Source organism: Equus asinus, chromosome 9 (genome assembly GCF_041296235.1).
Source record: "Equus asinus isolate D_3611 breed Donkey chromosome 9, EquAss-T2T_v2, whole genome shotgun sequence".
Taxonomy (NCBI): domain Eukaryota; kingdom Metazoa; phylum Chordata; class Mammalia; order Perissodactyla; family Equidae; genus Equus; species Equus asinus.
Genome location: NC_091798.1, coordinates 5,730,814 through 5,750,248, shown reverse-complemented (window position 1 = coordinate 5,750,248; position 19,435 = coordinate 5,730,814). Strand labels below are relative to the sequence as shown.

Here is a 19,435-nt window from a genome sequence, read left to right as displayed (position 1 = left end):
GCTGAGCCCTCAGGGGCTTCCCTGCAGGCTACTGCAGCACCCAGCAGGCACTCAGAGCTACCGCCCTCCCTGCCCCGGCCCCCGGGTGCGGGGGATCTGCTGGACAGCAGGCTGCAGGGCTGCGGGCTTCCTGCCATGGCGTGGGCATATGTCCAGCTGAAAAGCAGGGTCCCCCCCCCCGGTAACTGGGGCCTGGCCTGGGTCCCCACCAGTTGCCCATACCCCGGAAGACGTCTGACCTGACTGGGGGCGGAGACATTTGGGCCACTGGGCATCCACGAAGAGCATCTAGGAGCTGAGAACCCAGCTGTCAGGGAGCCCCACACTTCCCAGTGTGGAAGGCGGCTACTGGGGGCCTGCGGGGTGATTTCAGGGGGGCCACAGACAGGGCACGGAGACCACGGGCTCCCCGAGTGAAGAAACGACTCCCTGAACACGTCTCCTATGACTCTGTCCTGGTCACGGAGAGTCCCCAGTGGGTGCCAGTAGGCCCTCAATTTGTCACTAACCCTCACTCCTCTTGTGCAGAGAGGGGACCTGGGACCTAGTCTACTAGCAGGAAACACGTTTAGGTAGAAGTGTCTTTTTTTTCGGGAATCAGCTTTTCTATTTACCTTCCATTTAAGGCAAGTGGTATTGGTTTTAGATTTTGGGTGGTAATATAAAGTTTCCTCTTAAAACAAGGAAGAGAGAAAAATGCATGTTAGAGATGCTGTGCCTGATACGTGTTGTCGGTGAGTGCACCGGATGGCAGCAGTTTGGGAGCTCCTGACCCAGTCCAGCCTCCAGGGCACAGGGAGGAAGGTGGGGCCCAAACTGGGGGAAGGGACTTGTGCAGGATCCCGCCAGGGACCGCAGGCATCACCCTCTGACTCTGGCCCCACGACCGCCTTGGAGGTAGGGCCCAGATGCCTTTGGGGAGGAGGGAAGCTGGGTGAAGCCCCTGCGAGGGGGGGGAACAGAGAGCACAGTCCCGAAGGCAGGGGCTGCCACATGGGAAGGGGTGCCCAGAGTCAATAGAATATCCAAATTTTCAAGGGATGTCCGAAATCCCTATTCCAGGTAGAATCCCTTGAATTTAAAATTAAACTAATTTCAATATATGCAAATACACCGGGAGCCTATCCTCCAGCGGCCTCAGCGCCCTCTGGTTGGTGCTGGGGGCGCTGCCCAGCACTCTGCTGCTTGCAGACCCTGCCCGCCTTCCAGTGGGGGCGGGGGGGGGGGGTCTGTCTTCCCCCTTGGCCTTGAGACGGGAGGTAGAGAGTCACCATTCTATGGGCTGGGGGTGTGGCATGTCTTAGACACAGGTCCCTCCACAGTGGCTGCTCTGTTCTCAACCCCTGGCCTCTCCACCAGGAGGTGACCCGGGAAAAGGTCCACCAGGTGGGCTGAGCCAGGGACAGGCCTCTGACCCCGGGGCACTCTGCCCATCCCCAGAAGAGCCAGGCTGTGGAGAGATGACCTTGCCTGTGCTTGGAGACTCACCCAGGTGGTGGCTGGTGGCGTCTGCCTCCTGGATAAGCAGGTGTCTGGCTCCTGCTGGGATCTCAAACATCTTGATGTAACCTTTGTTGGGATGTAGGGAGACAAAGCCAAATGAGGGGAGAGGCTGCCCGAATGTGGGCAACACATGGAGGGCCTGGCCCTTGACGGCAGTTCCTGAGCCCCAGTGTTCCGTGGGCTCTGACTGCCCTCCCAGATAGGGGCCAACGGGAAAGATGCTGTGTCTCCACAGCCCTTCTGCTCATCTTCAAATCCCAGGTGCTCCTGAGGGAGCCTCCTCTACTGAAAGCTCGTGGGAATCCTGTGGATGGCCCTGGAGTCACGCCCGGGCCTGAAGCTAAGACGCCACATGTAGGAGGGAAGGCCCAGCAACTGCCTGGCCTCCCTGGACCTCAGCCACTTGATCTGCAAACTGAAGACCCTGGAGCTCTCGTGCGGCAAGTGGAGAGGGTCAGCTGCTGGCACCTGGCACCCGCTCTGTGTGGAGTCCCGCACGCTTGCTCCATGGCCTTCTTCTGGAAGAGGCAAAGCCAAGCGGCTTCTCTCCATTTCAGACAGAGGCGGGGCAGTCAGTGTCTGCAGGCCCAATTGGAGGGCGGAGGGCCAGGTGGAGGCACAGCCCTGGAGTGAGGCTCCCCCAGAGGGCTGTCTTCCCAGAGCCCAGATCTGCCAGGGGACCCCAAGCTCCCCAGGCCCATCCCATAGCCCCATGGGGGACAGACCTACCATGCCCTTAGGCCCCAGGCTGCACTGACCAGCCCAGGCCCGGGGGAGTCCTACTGACAGCCAGTGGGGGTAGGGGCTGAGGGGCAGGGAGCAAGGGGCCCACAGGCAGCTGGGCAGCCCTGGAGGGCAGGGGAGGGGTGTCCTCCTCAGGCCTCTCTCCTCAAATCAAGTCTTCTAAGACCCACCCTGTGCGCCTATATCCCAGCCTTCTCTGCCCTGAGCCTGAGACCAGAGCCCCCAGTCTCCCTGTTCCCCAGCCCCCTGGAGCCTGGCTCAAGCTGTCCCTGACTTACGATTCTCTATCCACCTCACACTCCCAGACCACCCCCAGAACAGTCTGAACCCACACAGAGCTTCAAGGACGGCTTGGGGCCGGAGGGAGGAGCGCACTCACCAAGCTTCTTGGGCGAGCGTGTGAAGGTACCCTTGACGACTTTGCAGTGGCTGTTGTCCCCGCCGCACACGCCGCACTTGTCCTCCTGCTTGCTGGAGCCGATCACCCCGTCACAGCCCACCTTCTGTGGGGGCAGGGTGCAGTGTGTACGTGAGACCCCCTCCCCACTCGGGCCCTGGCCTGACCCACGCCCCTAGGCCCCAGCACCTGTTCCCTCTGCGGCCCAGGTCTGGGCATCCCTTTGCCGTTCCCAACGCAAGGGAAGGAGACAGGGCTTTGGAGCAAGGCAGATCCTGTGTGCCCACTCACTGGGGACCCACCAAGGACAGCCACTCCCCCTCACTGGGCCTCATTCACTCATCCGGACAGTGTGACCTCAGAGGGTCCTGCACAGCCCAATCAGGGCCACAGCCAGGACTGTCCTGGCTCACGTCCCTGTCCTCCCAGGGCAGCAACAGAGCGCAGCCCAGCAGTGGCCCCTGCAGGCTCCCACTTGACGCTGAGGCCTGGATGCCCTGCCCGCTCATGGCCCCAGGAACATAATGTCCTCTTCCGTCTGTCTTCAGGTGTCTGGACAGGAGGTAACAAAACTTGGTGGGAACACTTTTACTTTTATTCTCTCCACTAACCTTCTCAACACTGCCCATTCCAGTAGCAAAAATTATTCCACACTGAGCCAGGATGTTCCTGTGCCCTGGGCCTCCTGGCAGAGGCAGTGATAAATTCAGGCTCTTTTTCTCTCTACAGCCCTGGCAGCACACCATTCCCAGGGCCACGGAAGCTCCATTAAGAATAGCCCCTGTGTGTCGATGGCCCTGAGCACACTGCCTGAGGCCACTTTCATACCACTAGCCACACTCACCGCTCTCCTAGCTCAGCAGGGAAGAGAGCTCTTCTCTGAGCTTGCCTGCTCTCCCTGCCTGTCCTACAGTGCACCATAGCATTACAGATTTCCCTCTTTGCCCTGGATGCCAGGGAGCTCAGGCTAATTCTCTCCTCAAGATCCTCCTACCACCTGCTTCCTCTCCCTTTGCTCTTTGGTTTCTGACTTTTGTCTTATAAGGACCTTTGAGGGCAGGGGCTCTAGACCATGAAGGGGCTACAGAGCAGAGGTTCATGCACCTTTTTTCTTTTCTTTTTGGTGAGGACGATTGGCCCTGAGCTAACATCTGTTGCCAATCTTCCTCTATTTGTACGTGGGACACCACCACAGCATGGCTTGATGAGTGGTGCATAGGTCCACACTCAGGATCCAAACCTGTAAACCCTGGGCCACTGAAGTGGAGCGTGCAAACTTAACCATTGTGCCACAGGCCAGCCTCCATGCGTGATTTTTGAATGTGTGCATAGAGTTTAACAATCTTTGGGTTTTATTGACCTATATGTGATCATAAGCCTTTGAATCATGTTTGGAAGTGAGCAGGGTGAAAAACAATCAATAAAATGAAATGCTCTTTTTTATTTTAATAATTCCTGAGGGGAAAAAAAAATTAGCAAAGGAAGGCAATGTGATAAACTGTCGGGGGGAAAATATTGGTCTTTTAAGGCACAGAAGCCTGGGCTGAAATCACAAATCTGCCACTTCCCAAAACCAGCACGTGTCACCATCACAGTCAGGAGGCCTGCCTGCCACCCGGAGGAGGGTTTCACACAGCCACTTTTGTCTGGGCAGCGGTGGTCGGCTCATCTCTGAGCATCCAGGCCAGGCAAGTACCGCCCCGGCTCAGGCACATCTGTCTTTGGCAAGCGTGGACGGGCCTTCAGGAGACACCGTGTGAGATCTAGCGGCCTGAGCTGGACTAGCGGGAATGTGGCACTGAGACTTTAACTAAGTCCAAGAGGCCAATGGAGCCCAGGGTCCTTCTACTGGCCTGGAATCTCACTTTAAATATTAAATGGGTTAATGGGTCCGAGGACAGCTCAGGTTGGGGATGCCCATGTGTCCCCAGGCAGCTCTGCATGGCTGGGGCTGGCCATCCCCATGAACAGAGGAGACTGACAGTGTGATCCCACTTGGGTCCCAGCTGGGTGGGGGGAGGCGCTGGCAGTGAGGCTGCAGGGCTGCCACAGGGAGGGGCGTGGGGCTGGTAAGGCGCTGCTCTTCTCCCTCCTGATCTGTGACAGCCAGTCAGCGAGCTATGAGATCAGGAAATATGCTGGCTTATTTCAATTTTTCCATTTTTCATAGCAGTTTTTAGATGACATATCTGAGAGCATGTCATTACTTTATCAAGGTTGTGGATTGTGCCCTTTATTAAAAGAAGCTATGGGCCACATTCAATTCTTGATTCTCTTGATTCCTTGCTGTGTGTGTACGCTGTGTGCATGCACCTTTATTCTCCTGACACATCTGCTGTCGCTTCACTTTTGACCTTCCCGAGTCATTGTTTTGATGTTCTCTAAATTGACAGCATCCACGAGGGAATTGCTTTTTGACCCAGTATTAGATTCTTTTAAAAGAAGAGTTTCACATTCCCAGGCATTGTTGGGACTCATATATTTCATCTCACTACTGCCCATGTCTTTTGTGTGTTTTTAAATCTTTCTTTTCTGTCTCGTTTGTTTTGTGACTTTTGCAATATGATCATACACAGTCATGTGCTGCACAATGATGTTTTGTCAACAATGCACCGCATATACGACTGTGATCCCACAGGATTAGTACTATAGAGCCGAGCTCTACTGTCTGAGTTTGTGTGAGTACACTCTGTGATGTTCGCACAGCGACAAAATCGCCTAAGGACGTATTTCTCAGGACGTAAGTGACACACAACTGTATATATTTTCTACTTATGCAAAAATCTATCATCCTGCTGTTACCCATTAAAAATCACTACTACTTAATGAGGCGCTTAACCAGTCTTCTCCAGTTGCCAGTGTCAGGAGCAGAGCGATGGCCCTGGCGCTGACAGGGTGCGTGAGTGCTCTCACTTCTCTGTCGGGTTTGCAACCATCATCACAGCTGCCATGAAAAGCAACTTCTACTACTAAATGTTTTCCATGCTGACAGCCTATATTAATCATGTTTGAAAATTTTTTCTGTGTCTTGTGATGCTGGCCAGGGAGAGGCTGCCCCTCCCAGGGCAGGCCAGTTCATAGACAGCAAAGGGCTATGCTGGGAACCCACCTTTCATAACCAAACCAACAAATGCCACCAACTGTCCTCCTCATCACCTCTCACACAAGCCAGTATTTCCCCTGCCACTCCTCCTAGGCCAGGCACCCGAAGGCTGGGGACCACCCCTATAGCCTGGAGTCTACTGGAATTATTCACAATGGCCGATCCTCAGCCTCTACCTGCCCCACCTTGCCTTTCCCACGGAACCCTAATGCAGGCTCGGACCTAGTTCCCTGCTCCTTTCTGCCTCCTGACCAAATCTGGCGCTTCCCCTGAGTGGCCCTGCACAGCACAGTATGCCCCCTTCTCGGGAAATGGAAGCAATAAATTCTTCTTTCAATGGCATTGGTCTCTCTGTGTTGTCACCCAGTTGCCTCCATAACTTAAAACCCTGCGGGGACAAAGGAGACACTGCTATCTTTGTTTCGGGGTATTGGGTTTCACCATCTGAGCAGACTGTGTGGCCAGCCTCCCTGCCAGACTCAAGCCAGAGCAGCCTCCTCTTGGCCATCTGCCGTGTTGTGGAGGAGCCTCCTTCACTCTCGCTCGGCTCCTACTGAAGCCCTGTGAGCGGAGAGAAGCCCTGAGGGCACCCAACTGCCCAGCACCTGCCTCCTTGTCTTCCAGCCTCACCTTCCTCCTCCAGGGCACCTGTGGCCTTCTGCCAGGCTCTCTGCCAGAGACATCCTGAGGATGCCCACTTCTCAGGAAGGTGAGTCAGAGGCAGCCTCGGTGACACCTACGGTCAGTCCTGTCTACACAAACTCTACAGGGGGTTCCAGTTGTTTCTAGGGAGTCTGGCAGGGGGCGAGTCGGTGCTCATGTTATTATCATATACTGAGTTGTCCCACAGTTATTTCTTGTGACAGCCTAAGATTGAAGCCAAAGATGTAAGAATAATGGAAAACACAGCAGGGCGTTTCTACAGAGCCACACCAACGAGACAGACAGTGGGCCACCCTGATCAAGAATAAGCTGTCTGGGGGCCGGCCCTGTGGACAAGTGGTTAAGTTCACACACTCTGCTTCGGCAGCCCGGGAATCGCTGGTTTGGGTCCTGGGTGTGGACCTGCACACTGCTCATCAAGCCATGCTGTGGCGGCGTCCCGCATGGAAGAACTAGAACAACTCCAACTAGGATATACAACTACGCACTGCGGAGGAAATAAAAAAGAAGCAGCTGTCCAGTGCCCAGTGGAGTGCAAGGACGTGGCAGTGCCTCACAAGCAATCACCTGGGGAGCTCGTGAAATTCATGCTCCCAGCCCAGCCTTGACCTGAGTCTCTCAGGTGCAGCCCCCAAGCTCCCCCGGTGACTTCAGCCACACCAAGTCTGAGAACTGCTGGCACAGGGAGGGGTAGGCCGACATTTGCTGAGAGCCGGCCCTGCGGCAGGTGCTGTTCCAACACTTTGCATGCTTAACCTCAGCGATTCCTCCCAACAACCCCAGGACGCGGAGGCCCTGGGCCGTGGCGGCGCTCGTGGCACTCACCCTGCAGTCCCCACGCACACAGAGGCTGAAGGCGTCCTTGTAGGAGCAGCGTGTCCCATCGTGCACCATGCGCTTCATGGCCACCACCTCCCCGGTCTCCTTGGACTCGCAGTAGAGGTGGCATCTCTCCTTGGCTGGAAGGGGAGCGGCGGGGGGTCGGCGAGCAGTGCCAGCCGCACCACTTGCCTTCCTTCCCTAGTTCACTCGAGAGAAGCACCATGTGAGGGAGAAACTCCCAGGAGGGTGTTCAGATGGATTCCTGTCCCCCGCCCCCCCGCCTGTGCACCTGCCCTGGGGCAGGCGACCACCCCACCCCCTCCCCCACCCTCCCACCCCCCGCCCCATGCACCTGCCCTGGGGCAGGCGACCACCACCCCTTGTGTCACTGTCTCAGGGCCTTGGAGCTTGGGGCGTCAGATTTAGGAGGAGCTTGTCCCAGCGGAGCCAGGCTGTTATAGGTGCAGCATTGTCTCAGATCCCCAAGGCCCCGCCCAGAGACCCCGACACAAGGAAGCAATGGCACATGGCTGTTTTCCAGGTCTTTGCCCGAAGACCCTTTTCTGTCGCCTTCTCTGAAACCCTGAATAAGGCCAGATGCCCCTTGATTCAGTCTCGGGTCCCTGGCACCTCCCCATCTCAGCATTTTCTGAGGTCCTAAAACACACTGGGCCATCATTTGACGAGCATCTACCTTGCCCACCAGATTGCAGCCTCCCTCTGAGAGGGAGGGCCCTGTCTGCTCCGGCAGCACCTCCAGCACTGAGCAGGCCGCGGCCCCTGCCACCCTTTCCTGCCCAGTGCCTGGAAGGGACAGCAACTTGTGTTTAGAATGCCATCATGAAGGGGGTGAGGACCCGAATGGGGTACGAACACTATCGTGTCGGAGTTCCCGGACTTTTCAGCCCAGGAACCAAGGAAGGCCTTTAACGCTGCCACCAGATCCAGTCATGCTTTCTGACACTTGGAGCTGAGAGCTCCCGCTGAGAGATGAGAAGGCCAGAGGCGGCCTGATTCCTCGGCAGGGTCCACCCCAACCCTGAGACGTCCTGACCACAAAGCCCCAGCCTCGTCCACTGGTGGTGACTGCGGGAGCCTCCAGCAGGGCCCTCTCCCAGCACCCTGGGCCAGGTTCTTCCTGACTCCTCTAACTGCAGTCCTGCCATGCCCCGGGCCCCAGCCCAGGAGTGGCCCTGGCAGCCACAGGGGCCAGGGTGGGCTCTGCTGGCAGCCCAGGGTGGCCGGCAGCCTTGCCCGTGCAGCCTCAGTGGGAAGGGACGCGCAGAGCGCCCACTCGGCCCCCATGCCAGCTCACCGTCCCGGTGTTCGTGTGGCAGCCAGTGGTGCTGGGCGTCGCCATGCGGGAAGTACAGGTCCCACTGCCGGCACTGCTCCTCGCGGAAGTCGGCCAGGGCGTCGGGGCAGTCCTGCGGGTTGCAGAGCTGGAAGTCGTAGCCGAGGCCGGAGCAGGTGCGGCCCCCGTTGGCCGGGCTGGAAGAGGAAGCAAAGGCCTGCAGCTTGGTGCCACCAGGGAGAGGCCAGCACTTGAGGCACCTCTCGTGGGGTTCAGGGGCGTCCCTGAATCTCAGAGGGGACGCTCTGCTGAGTGAAGGGACCTAGCCCGGCCCTGCCCCAGCCACAGGCCCCGCCATCCCCCGCCTCCCAGGCCTGAGCATTAAGTAAGATGGGCTGGTCATGTTCCTCGGGCCCGTGGGAAGGAGCATCTTCCAGGCCCCTGGGCCCCCAGCTCCCGCTGCTGTGACCGTGAACCAAGAGCAGGCTGTGACCGGGTGTTTAGGTTCTGCACCTCCACCCCTGGCCGTAAGCCCCAGGATGGAAGAGCTGGGTGAGTCTCCTCTGCATCCGGGCCTGGGCCTGTGCCTGACACATGGCAGGAACTCAGAGCAATTCTGAAATGGTGGAACCCCTCAGCACAGGTTCTTCACAAGCGGCAGGCACACAGTGGAGTGCCCCCACCAGCTTCCCCAGCTCAGAGAACGCAGGCTGCGTTTCTGTAACTCCCTCACTTCGCTGAGAACACACCAGTCCACCAAGCACTAACCCCACAGCAAAGGCCGGGCTGGGGGCCAGCAGATGCCTCTGGCGGGCAGGGTGGTGGGACACAGCAGGCCAGGGCCCTGAGAGCAGCTGGGGGCCTCTGTGTCGCCATCTGCCAGGTGTGGCAGAGCCGAGCAGGACCCAACACCGCACCTGAGACTTGGACAAAAGTCGTGCTCTGCCTGCGTCATGGGGTGGCTGCTGCTGCTGTGCGCTGCAGAGTGGGGAAGAAAGGAGTCGCACCTGTGAGGCCCAGCACAGAACCACGTTCTCGAGGGAAGCCGGTGGAAACAACCAGTTGGAGAGGAAGAAACAAGAGACCTCAGTGTTTGGTGGGGAGGATGAGGGAAACGGCAACTTTGAGATTTACACCACTGATCACTGATGGGACCACAGTCAATGACAGTACAACAACGGCATCACCAGAAGGGGGTGCGGGCCTGCGCGGGTGCGGGAGCCCAGGGGCATCTGTGCAGCAACAGTCTGGGAAATAGCAGGAAGGAGCCAGGCTGTCCCTGGAGCTGCTGGCCAGCCCAGGCAGGAGGCGTACTACTTCGAAAGGAAATCTGTGCTAACTCCACAACTGAACGCAAGCTGGAGACCGGGAGAGCCGGGGGGAGAGCAAGCGAAGAGCTAGACACTGGAGACTGCAGTTGTGCAATCATAAGAGTTGGGGGGAGCAAAGAACACGGAGGGAACTCAATCCAGTGAGCAGGCGGCCGTCTTCCCTCTGGCCCCAGTGTCACAGGAAAAGCCAAAGAGAGCACAGGGAGTACGAGCTAAAGATGGGCAGTGTGAGGTCCAGCTGGCATCACCTAGAGAGCGCGTGAGAGGGGGGCCTGTGGGGCCCATGGGGGTCACTGACAAAGAGGCCATGTGGAGCCTGTGAGCTCTGAAATGCTCTGGGCACTACAGCCGCGTGTCTCCGACTGACCCCAGTGTAAAGGAATGAAACAACGTTACAGCTCTGCGCAGCCGCACCCCTGCCGACAGCCCCTGACGTGGAGGGAGCGCTGGCAGTGGTCGCCCCCCACCCCCCGATCCGGGCCTGACGGGCTTCATGAACAGACGGGCTCACAGGCAGTCTTGGCAGCTTTGCTCCTGTCACTGCTGTGCCTGTCCCTTGCTACCACCACAGAGGCTGGTTCAGCAGAGGGGTAAAAACTACCTAGAGGGTGCAGGTGGGGAGACACAGAACATGGAAGCCCCCCAACCCTTGAGCCAGGCCAGGCCTGAGGGTGAGTCCACTGGACCCCAAAAGCCCAGTATCAGGCATGAGGCCCAGAACCTGGACGCTGGGGGGTTAGGCCAGATCTGCTCACTGTGCACCTTGGACTCAAGTTCCTCCATCCGCACAGGAAGGAGCAGCAGAGACCAATCGCGTCGCTCAGTCAATCTCATCCTGAGAAAAGTGTAATAGCCCCAGGGGTGCTTGAGGGGACCCAGCGGCAGGGCACGTGGGCCCCTTCCTGCCTCTGGACCTGGCTGGGACAGCGGCCCGGAGCCCTCGGACAGGAGTTGGTCAGAAGCAGGAGAAGAGTTCTCCAGGCTCAAGCTGGGGCGGCCGGCCCCAAGCACAGGTGTCCCTGAGGTGTGGGCTTTCCCACCTCTGGACCCTGGGTCATGGGTCCCTTCCCCACCCATGTGGACTAGAGCCCTTTCCCCAGAGGGGTGACTGCCGCCCCCTCTGGCTGCCCAGTGGCCAGTTCAGGATCTGGCAAGAAAAAGTACAGCAGCCTGATGGAGCAGAGCGCCGGAGCTGCCGCAGAGACCGGGTCGCAGCCTGTCTGGACAGGCCCCAGACACCTGTGGGGCTTAAATTTGGGGGTTATAGGTGCCTCTGAAAAGCTGACGTGAAGCTAGAGACCTGTGTCCCCCAAAAAACCACACACGCACAGAAAGTCACGGACACTTTCTGCTGAGACTGGCAGGGGCCAAGAAAGTGTGATGAGCCTGTGGCTTAGGGCTTAGGGCCCCAACTCAAATATCTAGGGGGTCCAGGTGGGTGGAGGAGGTGAGTGAACATGGCTGGGTGGGGCTGCCCATGAGAGGGCAGCCTGAGTCACCCACCAGCCTGTATTTGGGCCTGACATTGCTATGGCGCCCAGTTTGGAAGGTGGAAATCTGGTTTGCTTTTTTATGTGAAATTCCAAATTTTAATACTTTCATGTAAATCAAAATCTTTAAAACACTAGACAGCCCAAAGAAAGAAAAAGGGCACATGTCTCCCAGTAGCTGAGGGGACTCTTCTGGGCAGGTGGAAGAGCAGCGCGAGCTGCCGTCTGGGGGGTTCTTCCTGCACACCAGGCCCTGTTCACATCACTGTACGTGCACCCACAACAACCCCACAGGGCAGGCTGCCTGAGGCCCAGGGTGCTAACTGAGTCACCTGGGCTGCAGGTGCCCAGGGCTTGGGCCCTCTGGTTCCTGCCCACCCGCCATGGGCACTGAACCAGGCAAGGCCAAGGCCAAGGGTTCAGGCAGGAGTGGCCCCAGCATGAATATGAAAGTGGTGCTGGGCAGAGCAGTGGGGGAATGAGGGGTTTTCGGGAAGGACAGCACAGCATAGGCCCTGGCGCCTGCACTGGAGGCAGGACAGGGAGTGTGGGTAGGGGGAGTCTGGTGGGCATGGAGGCAGCCTCTCCAGGCTGTCTCTCTCCTAGGCAGCTGGGCACAGGTGGCATGTCACTGCTCCTGCCCCTTGCCTGATGGGAACAGCTGTTCCCCTGCTCAGTGTCCTGGGGCCCCAGAAAGCCCCCTGCCTTGTCCCCAATTCCTGGTCTCTGTTCCCTCTTCTATCCTTGGCACCCTCAACCAAGCAAGGCAGAGCGAGGCAGTGTTTAGAGTAGGGCACTGGCCAGGGAGGGCGACGGCCCCAGGCCGGGGGTCAGGAGGCCAGGTTTCCAGGTCTCCAGGGCTAGCTCAGCCCTCTGCAGGCCATGTGGCCAGGGAGCCTGAGCCCTCCCTTCTCTGAGTCTCAGCTTCCTCCCAGGGAGGGTGAAGAGGGGCCAGGGCTGTCCGCCCTCGCAACCTCTCCAGGACCAATGTGTGGCTGGAGGGGCCCTGCAGGACAGGGGGCTAGCGAGGGGCCTCAGGGACTGCAGCTCCCACCTGGGAAGTTTGGGAAATATCAGGGCCAACTCACTGTGGGTTGTCGCATTGGCGGGTCCTGAACTTCACACCTGTGCCGCAGGTGCGTGAGCAGGAGCCAAATGGACTCCAGGCACCCCAGTTGCCGTCCCGTTTGAGGATGTCAGGCGTCAGCCAGATGCAGTGTCCTTTAAAGCAGTGCTGAAAGACAGACGGTTACTCCCTGACCCACCGCTTGCATTCTCCCCACTCCCTCAGCCTGCAGTGCTTGTGACGACCGCCTGGCTCTGGAGGCACGAGCCAAGCTGGCCCTAGATGCCCCCAGATGCTCAGAGCCCTGTCAGGAGGCCCAGGGAGGTGTTGGCCCACCCAGCTGCCCCCAACCACCGCCTGGGCCTCCCACCGTCCTTGGCACCTTGTCCAGCCTCCTCTGTCCCCCCGGCCACATGCTGCCCCACACCTGTCTCCAGGTGGAGACAGTGTGCCCACAGGGGACATTCATAAAGATGGAGGTGGCACATCAAGCCAGTGACTTCAGAGACATACAAGATCTACTTGTTTAAGTAAAAAAGGCGATTTAAAGGAAATATGGAAATGAAGGACAGGTGATATGCTGACATGGTAAAAATTCACGAATACAGTCAGTAGAACGCTGGGGTGCAGAACACAATTCTCCAGCTTGAGTCTGAGCACACTGCCCCTTCCTCCCACGGGGAGGAAGCTTAGACAATTTAGGGCCCACTTGAAGGAGAAAATTGCAAAATTAAAAATACAAATTAGGTATAAAATGGAATGTTGATTTAGAATAAAAAATACATCACAAAAAATTAAAAACTGACCAATATCGCAAACAACCAAAAACAGAGGACAGTGATTTTTTTCAAATCGATTGACTGACACAACTTTTCTGCAGTTCTAACGGGATACTCTTTCATGACCTCTTTGTGTGACAATAACTTTGTGGTATTGTTTTCCAGAGAAAGAAGAGAAGGATAACGCAGGCATTCCTCAGCAAGCTTTCCCTATAAGGGCCAGAGAGTACCTATTTTGGACTTTGCAGGCTACACGATCTCTGTTGCAAGTACTCCACTGCCATCGGAGCATGAAAGCGGCTGGCCCCAGACAACATGTAAATGAATGGATATGGCTGTGTTCCAATAAACTTTATCTACAAAAACAGGCAGTAAACGGAAACTTCTAGAATGGAGCTGCAAGGAGCTTGGTGAACTCTCTCCTCAGTTAAACAACCATTTAACTGGTGAAAATTATTTTTAAAAAACCACCATTTAAAGCATCTGAAAATTATCCTAAGGTCAATATAAGAAATGGAGAAAAACTTACTCAAGAAAATCTACTAAATCTTGGTAGGAACAGTGAAAGTCTATGGCATTTGAGCCACAACCCTCTCCCACCCTTTCCCCAGCTCAGCGTGACAGAAGCTTTACTGCCTAGACGACAGAGCTCTCTGTCTTCCCCACTCCCAGTCTGGGGCTGTGGTTTCACCCTGGGGAAGGCAAGCCACTGGCATCTCCCATACCTCCCAAATACGTGTTGCAGAAAGTCTATTCCGGGTAGGGGTGACTGGAGGACTGGGGCTCTCTTCACCCACCCAGTCCCCACTCCCAGGGGTGGCAGGCCAGGTATACTGGTCCCTGATAGTCCCTTCCCCAGCTTGCTCGTAGGGCAGAGGATTCATGCTGAAAGGGGAAACCAAGAAGACTAGGGGCTGCCATCCCCAATCAGTGACCCACTTGTAAACCAGGAGTGTCACCCTGGGCAAAGCAGGCCACCCTGCTCCTGCCTCCAGTGCAGTGGCACAGCGGTCTTCCCAGAGGAAAAGGCAGAACAGAGAGCGCCATGGCTCTCCCTAATGGGACCAACTTTATTTGGAACAGAGCATGGGAAGTTCATGCCCTTAGCACTATCAGAAACAACAGAAATCTTGGTAGTGAGCAATAGAGAGGAGGCCAGTAGCTCTAGGATATTAGTAGCCACAAGTAAAATGGCAAACCCACCACAAGTGTAACAAAGAGAACCAGGGAAAAGGCAGCTAAGATCCCTCCTGGACTCTGAGCAAGCCTCAAAGACTGGCAACACCCTACCCCCGTGAAGGGTCTAGAATTTAACCAGCGTCATACTGTAGATAAGTTGTACCCCAGGGCATTATCAAAAACAACACAGCAATCAGTCAGCAGCTTGTGAAAACTAATTGATTGTGATACCAACATTCAACAGAACAGCCAGAAGCTTAGTAGGAAGATCAGAGAAAGAGACAAAGAGAGCCTGGCTAATTCCACTGTCCTAGGGCCGTGTGGGGGGTCGGGGGCTGTGAGGCCAGAGTGGCTGTGCACTTGCCCAAGGTTGCAACCTTCTCAGGGGCAACATCAGCAGCTGCACACTGCAGGGCAAACAAAATTTACTGAAACAGTGCAGCCTGGGAAGGAGAATGCAGAGAGCAGCAGCCTCTGCAGTGGCTCGTGCGGGCTCAGGCTGGGGCAAAGGCAGGCCTGGAGCGCGCGTGGATCAGGAGGGGGGAGAGGCCTGTGTTAGGAAGGAAGAGGCGAGGCGGGCTCCCAAGCAGAGATGTGCACAAAGCAGGGGGGCAAGGAAGGGCTTGCTTGAGAGACAGAACCAGGAGGACACGTGGGAGCACCTCGGGCCTGGAGAGGGAGCACGGCTCCCTGAAATTGCACTCAGCGGCAGAGAGGTTGAGTGCAGGCATTTTCCTGGGGAGCGCTCTTGGATCAACGCCTCTGGGGAGAGTGTGGCATTGAACAGTGATGCGGCCACAACGTGGGGCTCCGTTGATCCCGCTCAGAGCTCTGGCTGGCCCAGCCTTTAGAGTTGTCCCCAACCTGACTAGTCATTGGCTCTTGCTGTCCCCAGGCTGGGACACTGCCAGGTCGGTCTGACAGCCTGAAAGGCAGACTGTTCTTTTTAGGAAATGCTTGTTTAGCATTTCTGAACGGCTGTGGTCCTGGGTTTCTGTCCTCCACCCACCAGCAAGTCCCGAGCAGGTACCCTGGGCCAGGATGTGAAGATAAGTGATGTGGACTCTTAGGTGACTTGCCAGAGGGGGAAAGGATGGCTGAAGGTCACACCATGAGGAAGGAGAGACCCTGGGCTTAAACTCCTGTACCCAGACCTTGGGCTGGCCCTGTCACTCTGCCTGCCTGCCAGTTCTCAACTATGCAGGGAAGCGTGGGTTCTGACACAGAGGCGTCACTGGGTCTGTGCACTGGGCATCTATCTCTAAAACAGCCCTTCTAAGGAGTTTCTGAAAACTTAGGGTGGGCGTTGCTGCCCCAAGATGTGAATGTGAGGGATGTGCATGTGAATGTGAGAGCACATGAGGACTCTTTCCTGCCAAGACACACTGAGGCAGGAGCCATCGCTGACCCAGCTGGGCCTGCACTCCGCCCGCCACAGTGACCCTGGCTCACACAGGGAGGGCAAGGTCAGCCCAACAGCCTGGCCTGAGGGGCAGAGGCATGTGGGAGGACCATCTGTGCTTGGCCTGACCCTGCCTCTGGGGTGTCTTGGGCACAAGCTATGTGGCCACAGGGCATGGTTGTCTGAGAGCAGAGCTGACAACGCCTCCAGCACCCTGGACAGGGCAGCACATGGCCCAAGCACAGGAAGGGCTATCTTTAATTCAGTCCGTCCTTGTCTCTCTCCCACCATCTCTCCAGCATCCTGGGGAGCCAGGTGTGTTAACCATGTCATTTGTTTCCTGTATTCTGATACATCTGGAGCCCGCTGACCCTGGAGGGACTGCCCCTCCCAGGGTTCGCCAATTCCCAGAGATAGCGAACCACTCACTAGGGAGCGTGCTTTTCAAATGCAAAGCACTGAGTCCAGAGTGCACCCCCAACCACCTCTTCTATGGGGCTCTCGCGCTCCAGCCACTTGCCCTAATCACCCCAGGCAGCTCCTACGCCCTAGAGTCCCCTGAAGTTATTCAAATTATTCCTAAGCCTGCTTGCCCTGCCTCCTCTGGTCCTTTCTGTGGAAACTACACCTCCCCGCCTCCCCCTGCCTCCTGACTCACACGGTGCTTCCTGGTGTGGCCCCTCCTGTTGGGATGCATAAGGAACAGCTATTTCCTCAATGGCAATCATCTCCTGATCTGCTGGCTTTACCATGCCTCAAATGTTCTGTTAACACACTAGTCTTCAAACATCATGCTCGTCTCCTCTACGCTCCCCAGCCCTCCTCGCCTTGCTCTGCCCAGCGTGGTATTCCAGCCTGGAATGCTGGTCCCACTTTTGTCCACCCTTCTCCCAGGTGACTGACCAGGAAGCCTCTCTGAGCTCCCTAACAGGCCACACCCCATCCTTCTCCTCCCCACTGTGTCACCGCTGCCTCTGCACGCTCCTGGTCGACCCCCCAGACAGCGAGGTCCGAGAGAAGCGGAGTGGACCTGACACGTGCAATGAATGAATGAATGAATGAACGACTATGGAGCTGAGTGACGTGGAGCCTCCTCAGCCTCAGCCCCAGGTTCACCCAAGGGCAACATGCTCATCTCTCCTCTCTCAGCCGGACCTGCCTGCCAGAAACCCTTGATTCCACAGCCCTCGCTCTTGCCAGCCCCATCCTCAGTGCTGCCGACGCCTACCCGGCCCCACAGTGCCACCCTCGGCGGACAGTGGAACTACAGGGCGGAGGGCAGCGGCTCCTCTGTGCTTTCTGCTTTCTCTCCAGGTCATCTCAGCACACAGAATATAGATACAGATTGTTCCATCTGTGGGAAATGGCGGAGTCACAAAACTATGAGTGAGCAGGGGTACGATGCGGCAGTGGAGGCCAAGAGGGGAGAGCGTGCTTGGGATGACCCTCTGTAGAGTGTGGACAGTGAGGAGCCCGGACAGGGTGGCTGTGGCCAGGGCGGCTGTGGCCAGGGCCTGAGCATGAAGCTGGGCACAGCGCGGACCCTGAGATGCTGCATCTGGTGCCCTGATATTTCTCTAACCTGGCCACACCTTCCCCTACTTCCTTCTCACTCCCCTTTCTCCTTGCCTCTGTGATTTTTCTTGCAGGAAAGGGATAAATAAAGGATGATTGTTCTCCAATATAAAATTACACTGCAATAATAAGTAAGATATCGAACCATGCAAACGCACACCAGCAGAAGATTCTGATAGGCCCCAGGAGACCCTCTTTCCCTTTGCCCCCACACCCCCTACCCCAAGAATGCTGATCTGGGTCAGCTTCTAACCTACACTTTTGTGACCCGGGGCAGGCTGAGCCAGCCGCAGCTCCAGCCCTCAATCAGCACAATGCTGTTTTTAATACATAAAATGGTGACTTTATTTACTGGGCTGAATGAACAAAGGGTCCCACCACCAAAAAAGAGTGAAGGGCTGTGGCCAGGCCAGTGGTTTCTGTTAGAAGGAGGCACTCTGGCTACATCTGCCCGCCTCCCTCAGCAGACCAGCCCCATCAGTCAGCTGGGGGTGCAGGCGTTCTTTGGCCTGCTTCTCCCAGTGGCCAGGGTTCCTGTGGGACGAAGGCCAGCCACACACCTCTGGACGAGCACACCTGTGCAGGTTTGCCTCCCACTGCGTCCACCTTCTCTCTGCCCAGGGTGGACTGGGAGGAAGTGGATGGGAGGGGTGGACTGCAGTAGGAAGGCACACTGAGCCAGTCTCACCCTCCAGCTCCGCAATTCCTGAGCTCCCCATTGGAGTTACAGCAAATGCTTCCAGGCCCTGTTCCCTCCATCCAGCTCCTGCGGGGAGGAGGGCTATGTGATCAGTTCTGGCTTCACCAGGTCCCTGGCGTATTAGCAACACCCCCCACCTCTGACTGGTAACAGTTCGTTAAGTCTGGGGGCACAGCTGAATCAGCTGGGGCACCCCTAAAAATACCAATTCCCAGGCCTTCAAACAAAAACATACACACAAATATTCATAGCAGCACTATTCACAAATACCAGAAGGTGGAAAAAACCCAAATGTCCATCGATGGAGGAACAGATAAACAAAATGCAGTCTATCCATATGGTGGAATATTATTCAGCCTTATAAAGGAAGGAAATTCTGACACATGCTACACCACGAATGAACCGTGAAGACGTTACACTAAGTGAAAGAAGCCAGTCATAAAACGACACAAATCGTACGATGCCATTCATATGAAATTCCAGAACAGGCAAATCCATAGAGACTGAAGGCCTGTTAGTGGCTGCAGGGCTGGAGAGAGGAGGGGAATGGGGCGTCACTGCTCAATGGGGCCTCCTTTTGGGGTGATGAAAAAGTTCTAGAACTAGATAGTGGTGATGGTTTGCACATTGTGAATGTACCAAAAGCCACTTAATTGTACACATCAAAGTGGCTAAAACGGTGAATTTTACATTATGTGAATTTTACTATAATTTAAACATTAAAAATAAACAAAAAATGATTCCAGATGCTTGTTCCAAACCAAAATCTTCAGTGGACTGGGAACCTGCATCTTTAAGAAGCTCCGCCAGCGACTAAAGTGAAGCAAAGTTTAAGACCAGTGTGGGGGACCTCAGGCGATGCGGGGGTCTTTCTGGGCCTGCCGTTGTAGTTCCAGGCCGGAGTCCTCGCCGCCCCTCGCCGCCCCACGCCGCCCCGGTCTGCGCGGCTTCCAGGGGCGGAGCCCTCTGAGCGGGACCCAGGTTTAGGCTCATCTGCATAAGCCCGCCCCCTAGCAAGTGATTGGCTGCCGAGTGGGCGTGTGATCTCGTCTGAACCAACGAGAATCAGGCCCGGAGGTGGAGCTGGAAGGCTGGGGAAGGAGAAGGCCCTTTTTGCTGAGCTGCCACAAGTTGGGAAGTGAGCCTGGGGTGACCAGAAGGCTAGTGGGCAGCCGTCCAGCGACCTCGAGGGACAAGTCTGCCCACCAGGGGGCAAACACTGAGGCGCAGGGATGGAGAGGATAAGCCTGATGCTGGGCCTGAGGACCCAGTGGCCACCAGACCCCAATGCTGGCCTCAAGGGGAGGTGACCCATAGTGTGCAGGGGGGACGAAGGCTGCCAGAACCCCAAAACTGCTCCTCAGAGGAGGGGATTCCTGAGGGGGCG

General features: G+C 56.6%; 1 protein-coding gene across 2 annotated transcripts in view; it reads right to left on the bottom strand.

Moving 5' to 3' along the window:
* Window positions 1-19,435, bottom strand: part of ADAMTS2 (ADAM metallopeptidase with thrombospondin type 1 motif 2) — a 216,608-nt gene that overhangs the window by 25,124 nt on the left and 172,049 nt on the right. Inside the window, exons 11-15 of one of the 2 annotated variants that reach the window (XM_044777535.2) lie at window positions 12,436-12,581; window positions 8,548-8,723; window positions 7,236-7,369; window positions 2,627-2,750; window positions 1,489-1,569 (exon numbers count right to left, since the gene is read on the bottom strand). In XM_044777535.2, coding sequence (XP_044633470.1) covers window positions 1,489-1,569; window positions 2,627-2,750; window positions 7,236-7,369; window positions 8,548-8,723; window positions 12,436-12,581 — 661 coding nt within the window. Of the gene's footprint in view, window positions 1-1,488; window positions 1,570-2,626; window positions 2,751-7,235; window positions 7,370-8,547; window positions 8,724-10,320; window positions 10,693-12,435; window positions 12,582-19,435 lie in introns of those variants that run through there. The other variant, XM_070516920.1, reaches the window with a different exon arrangement.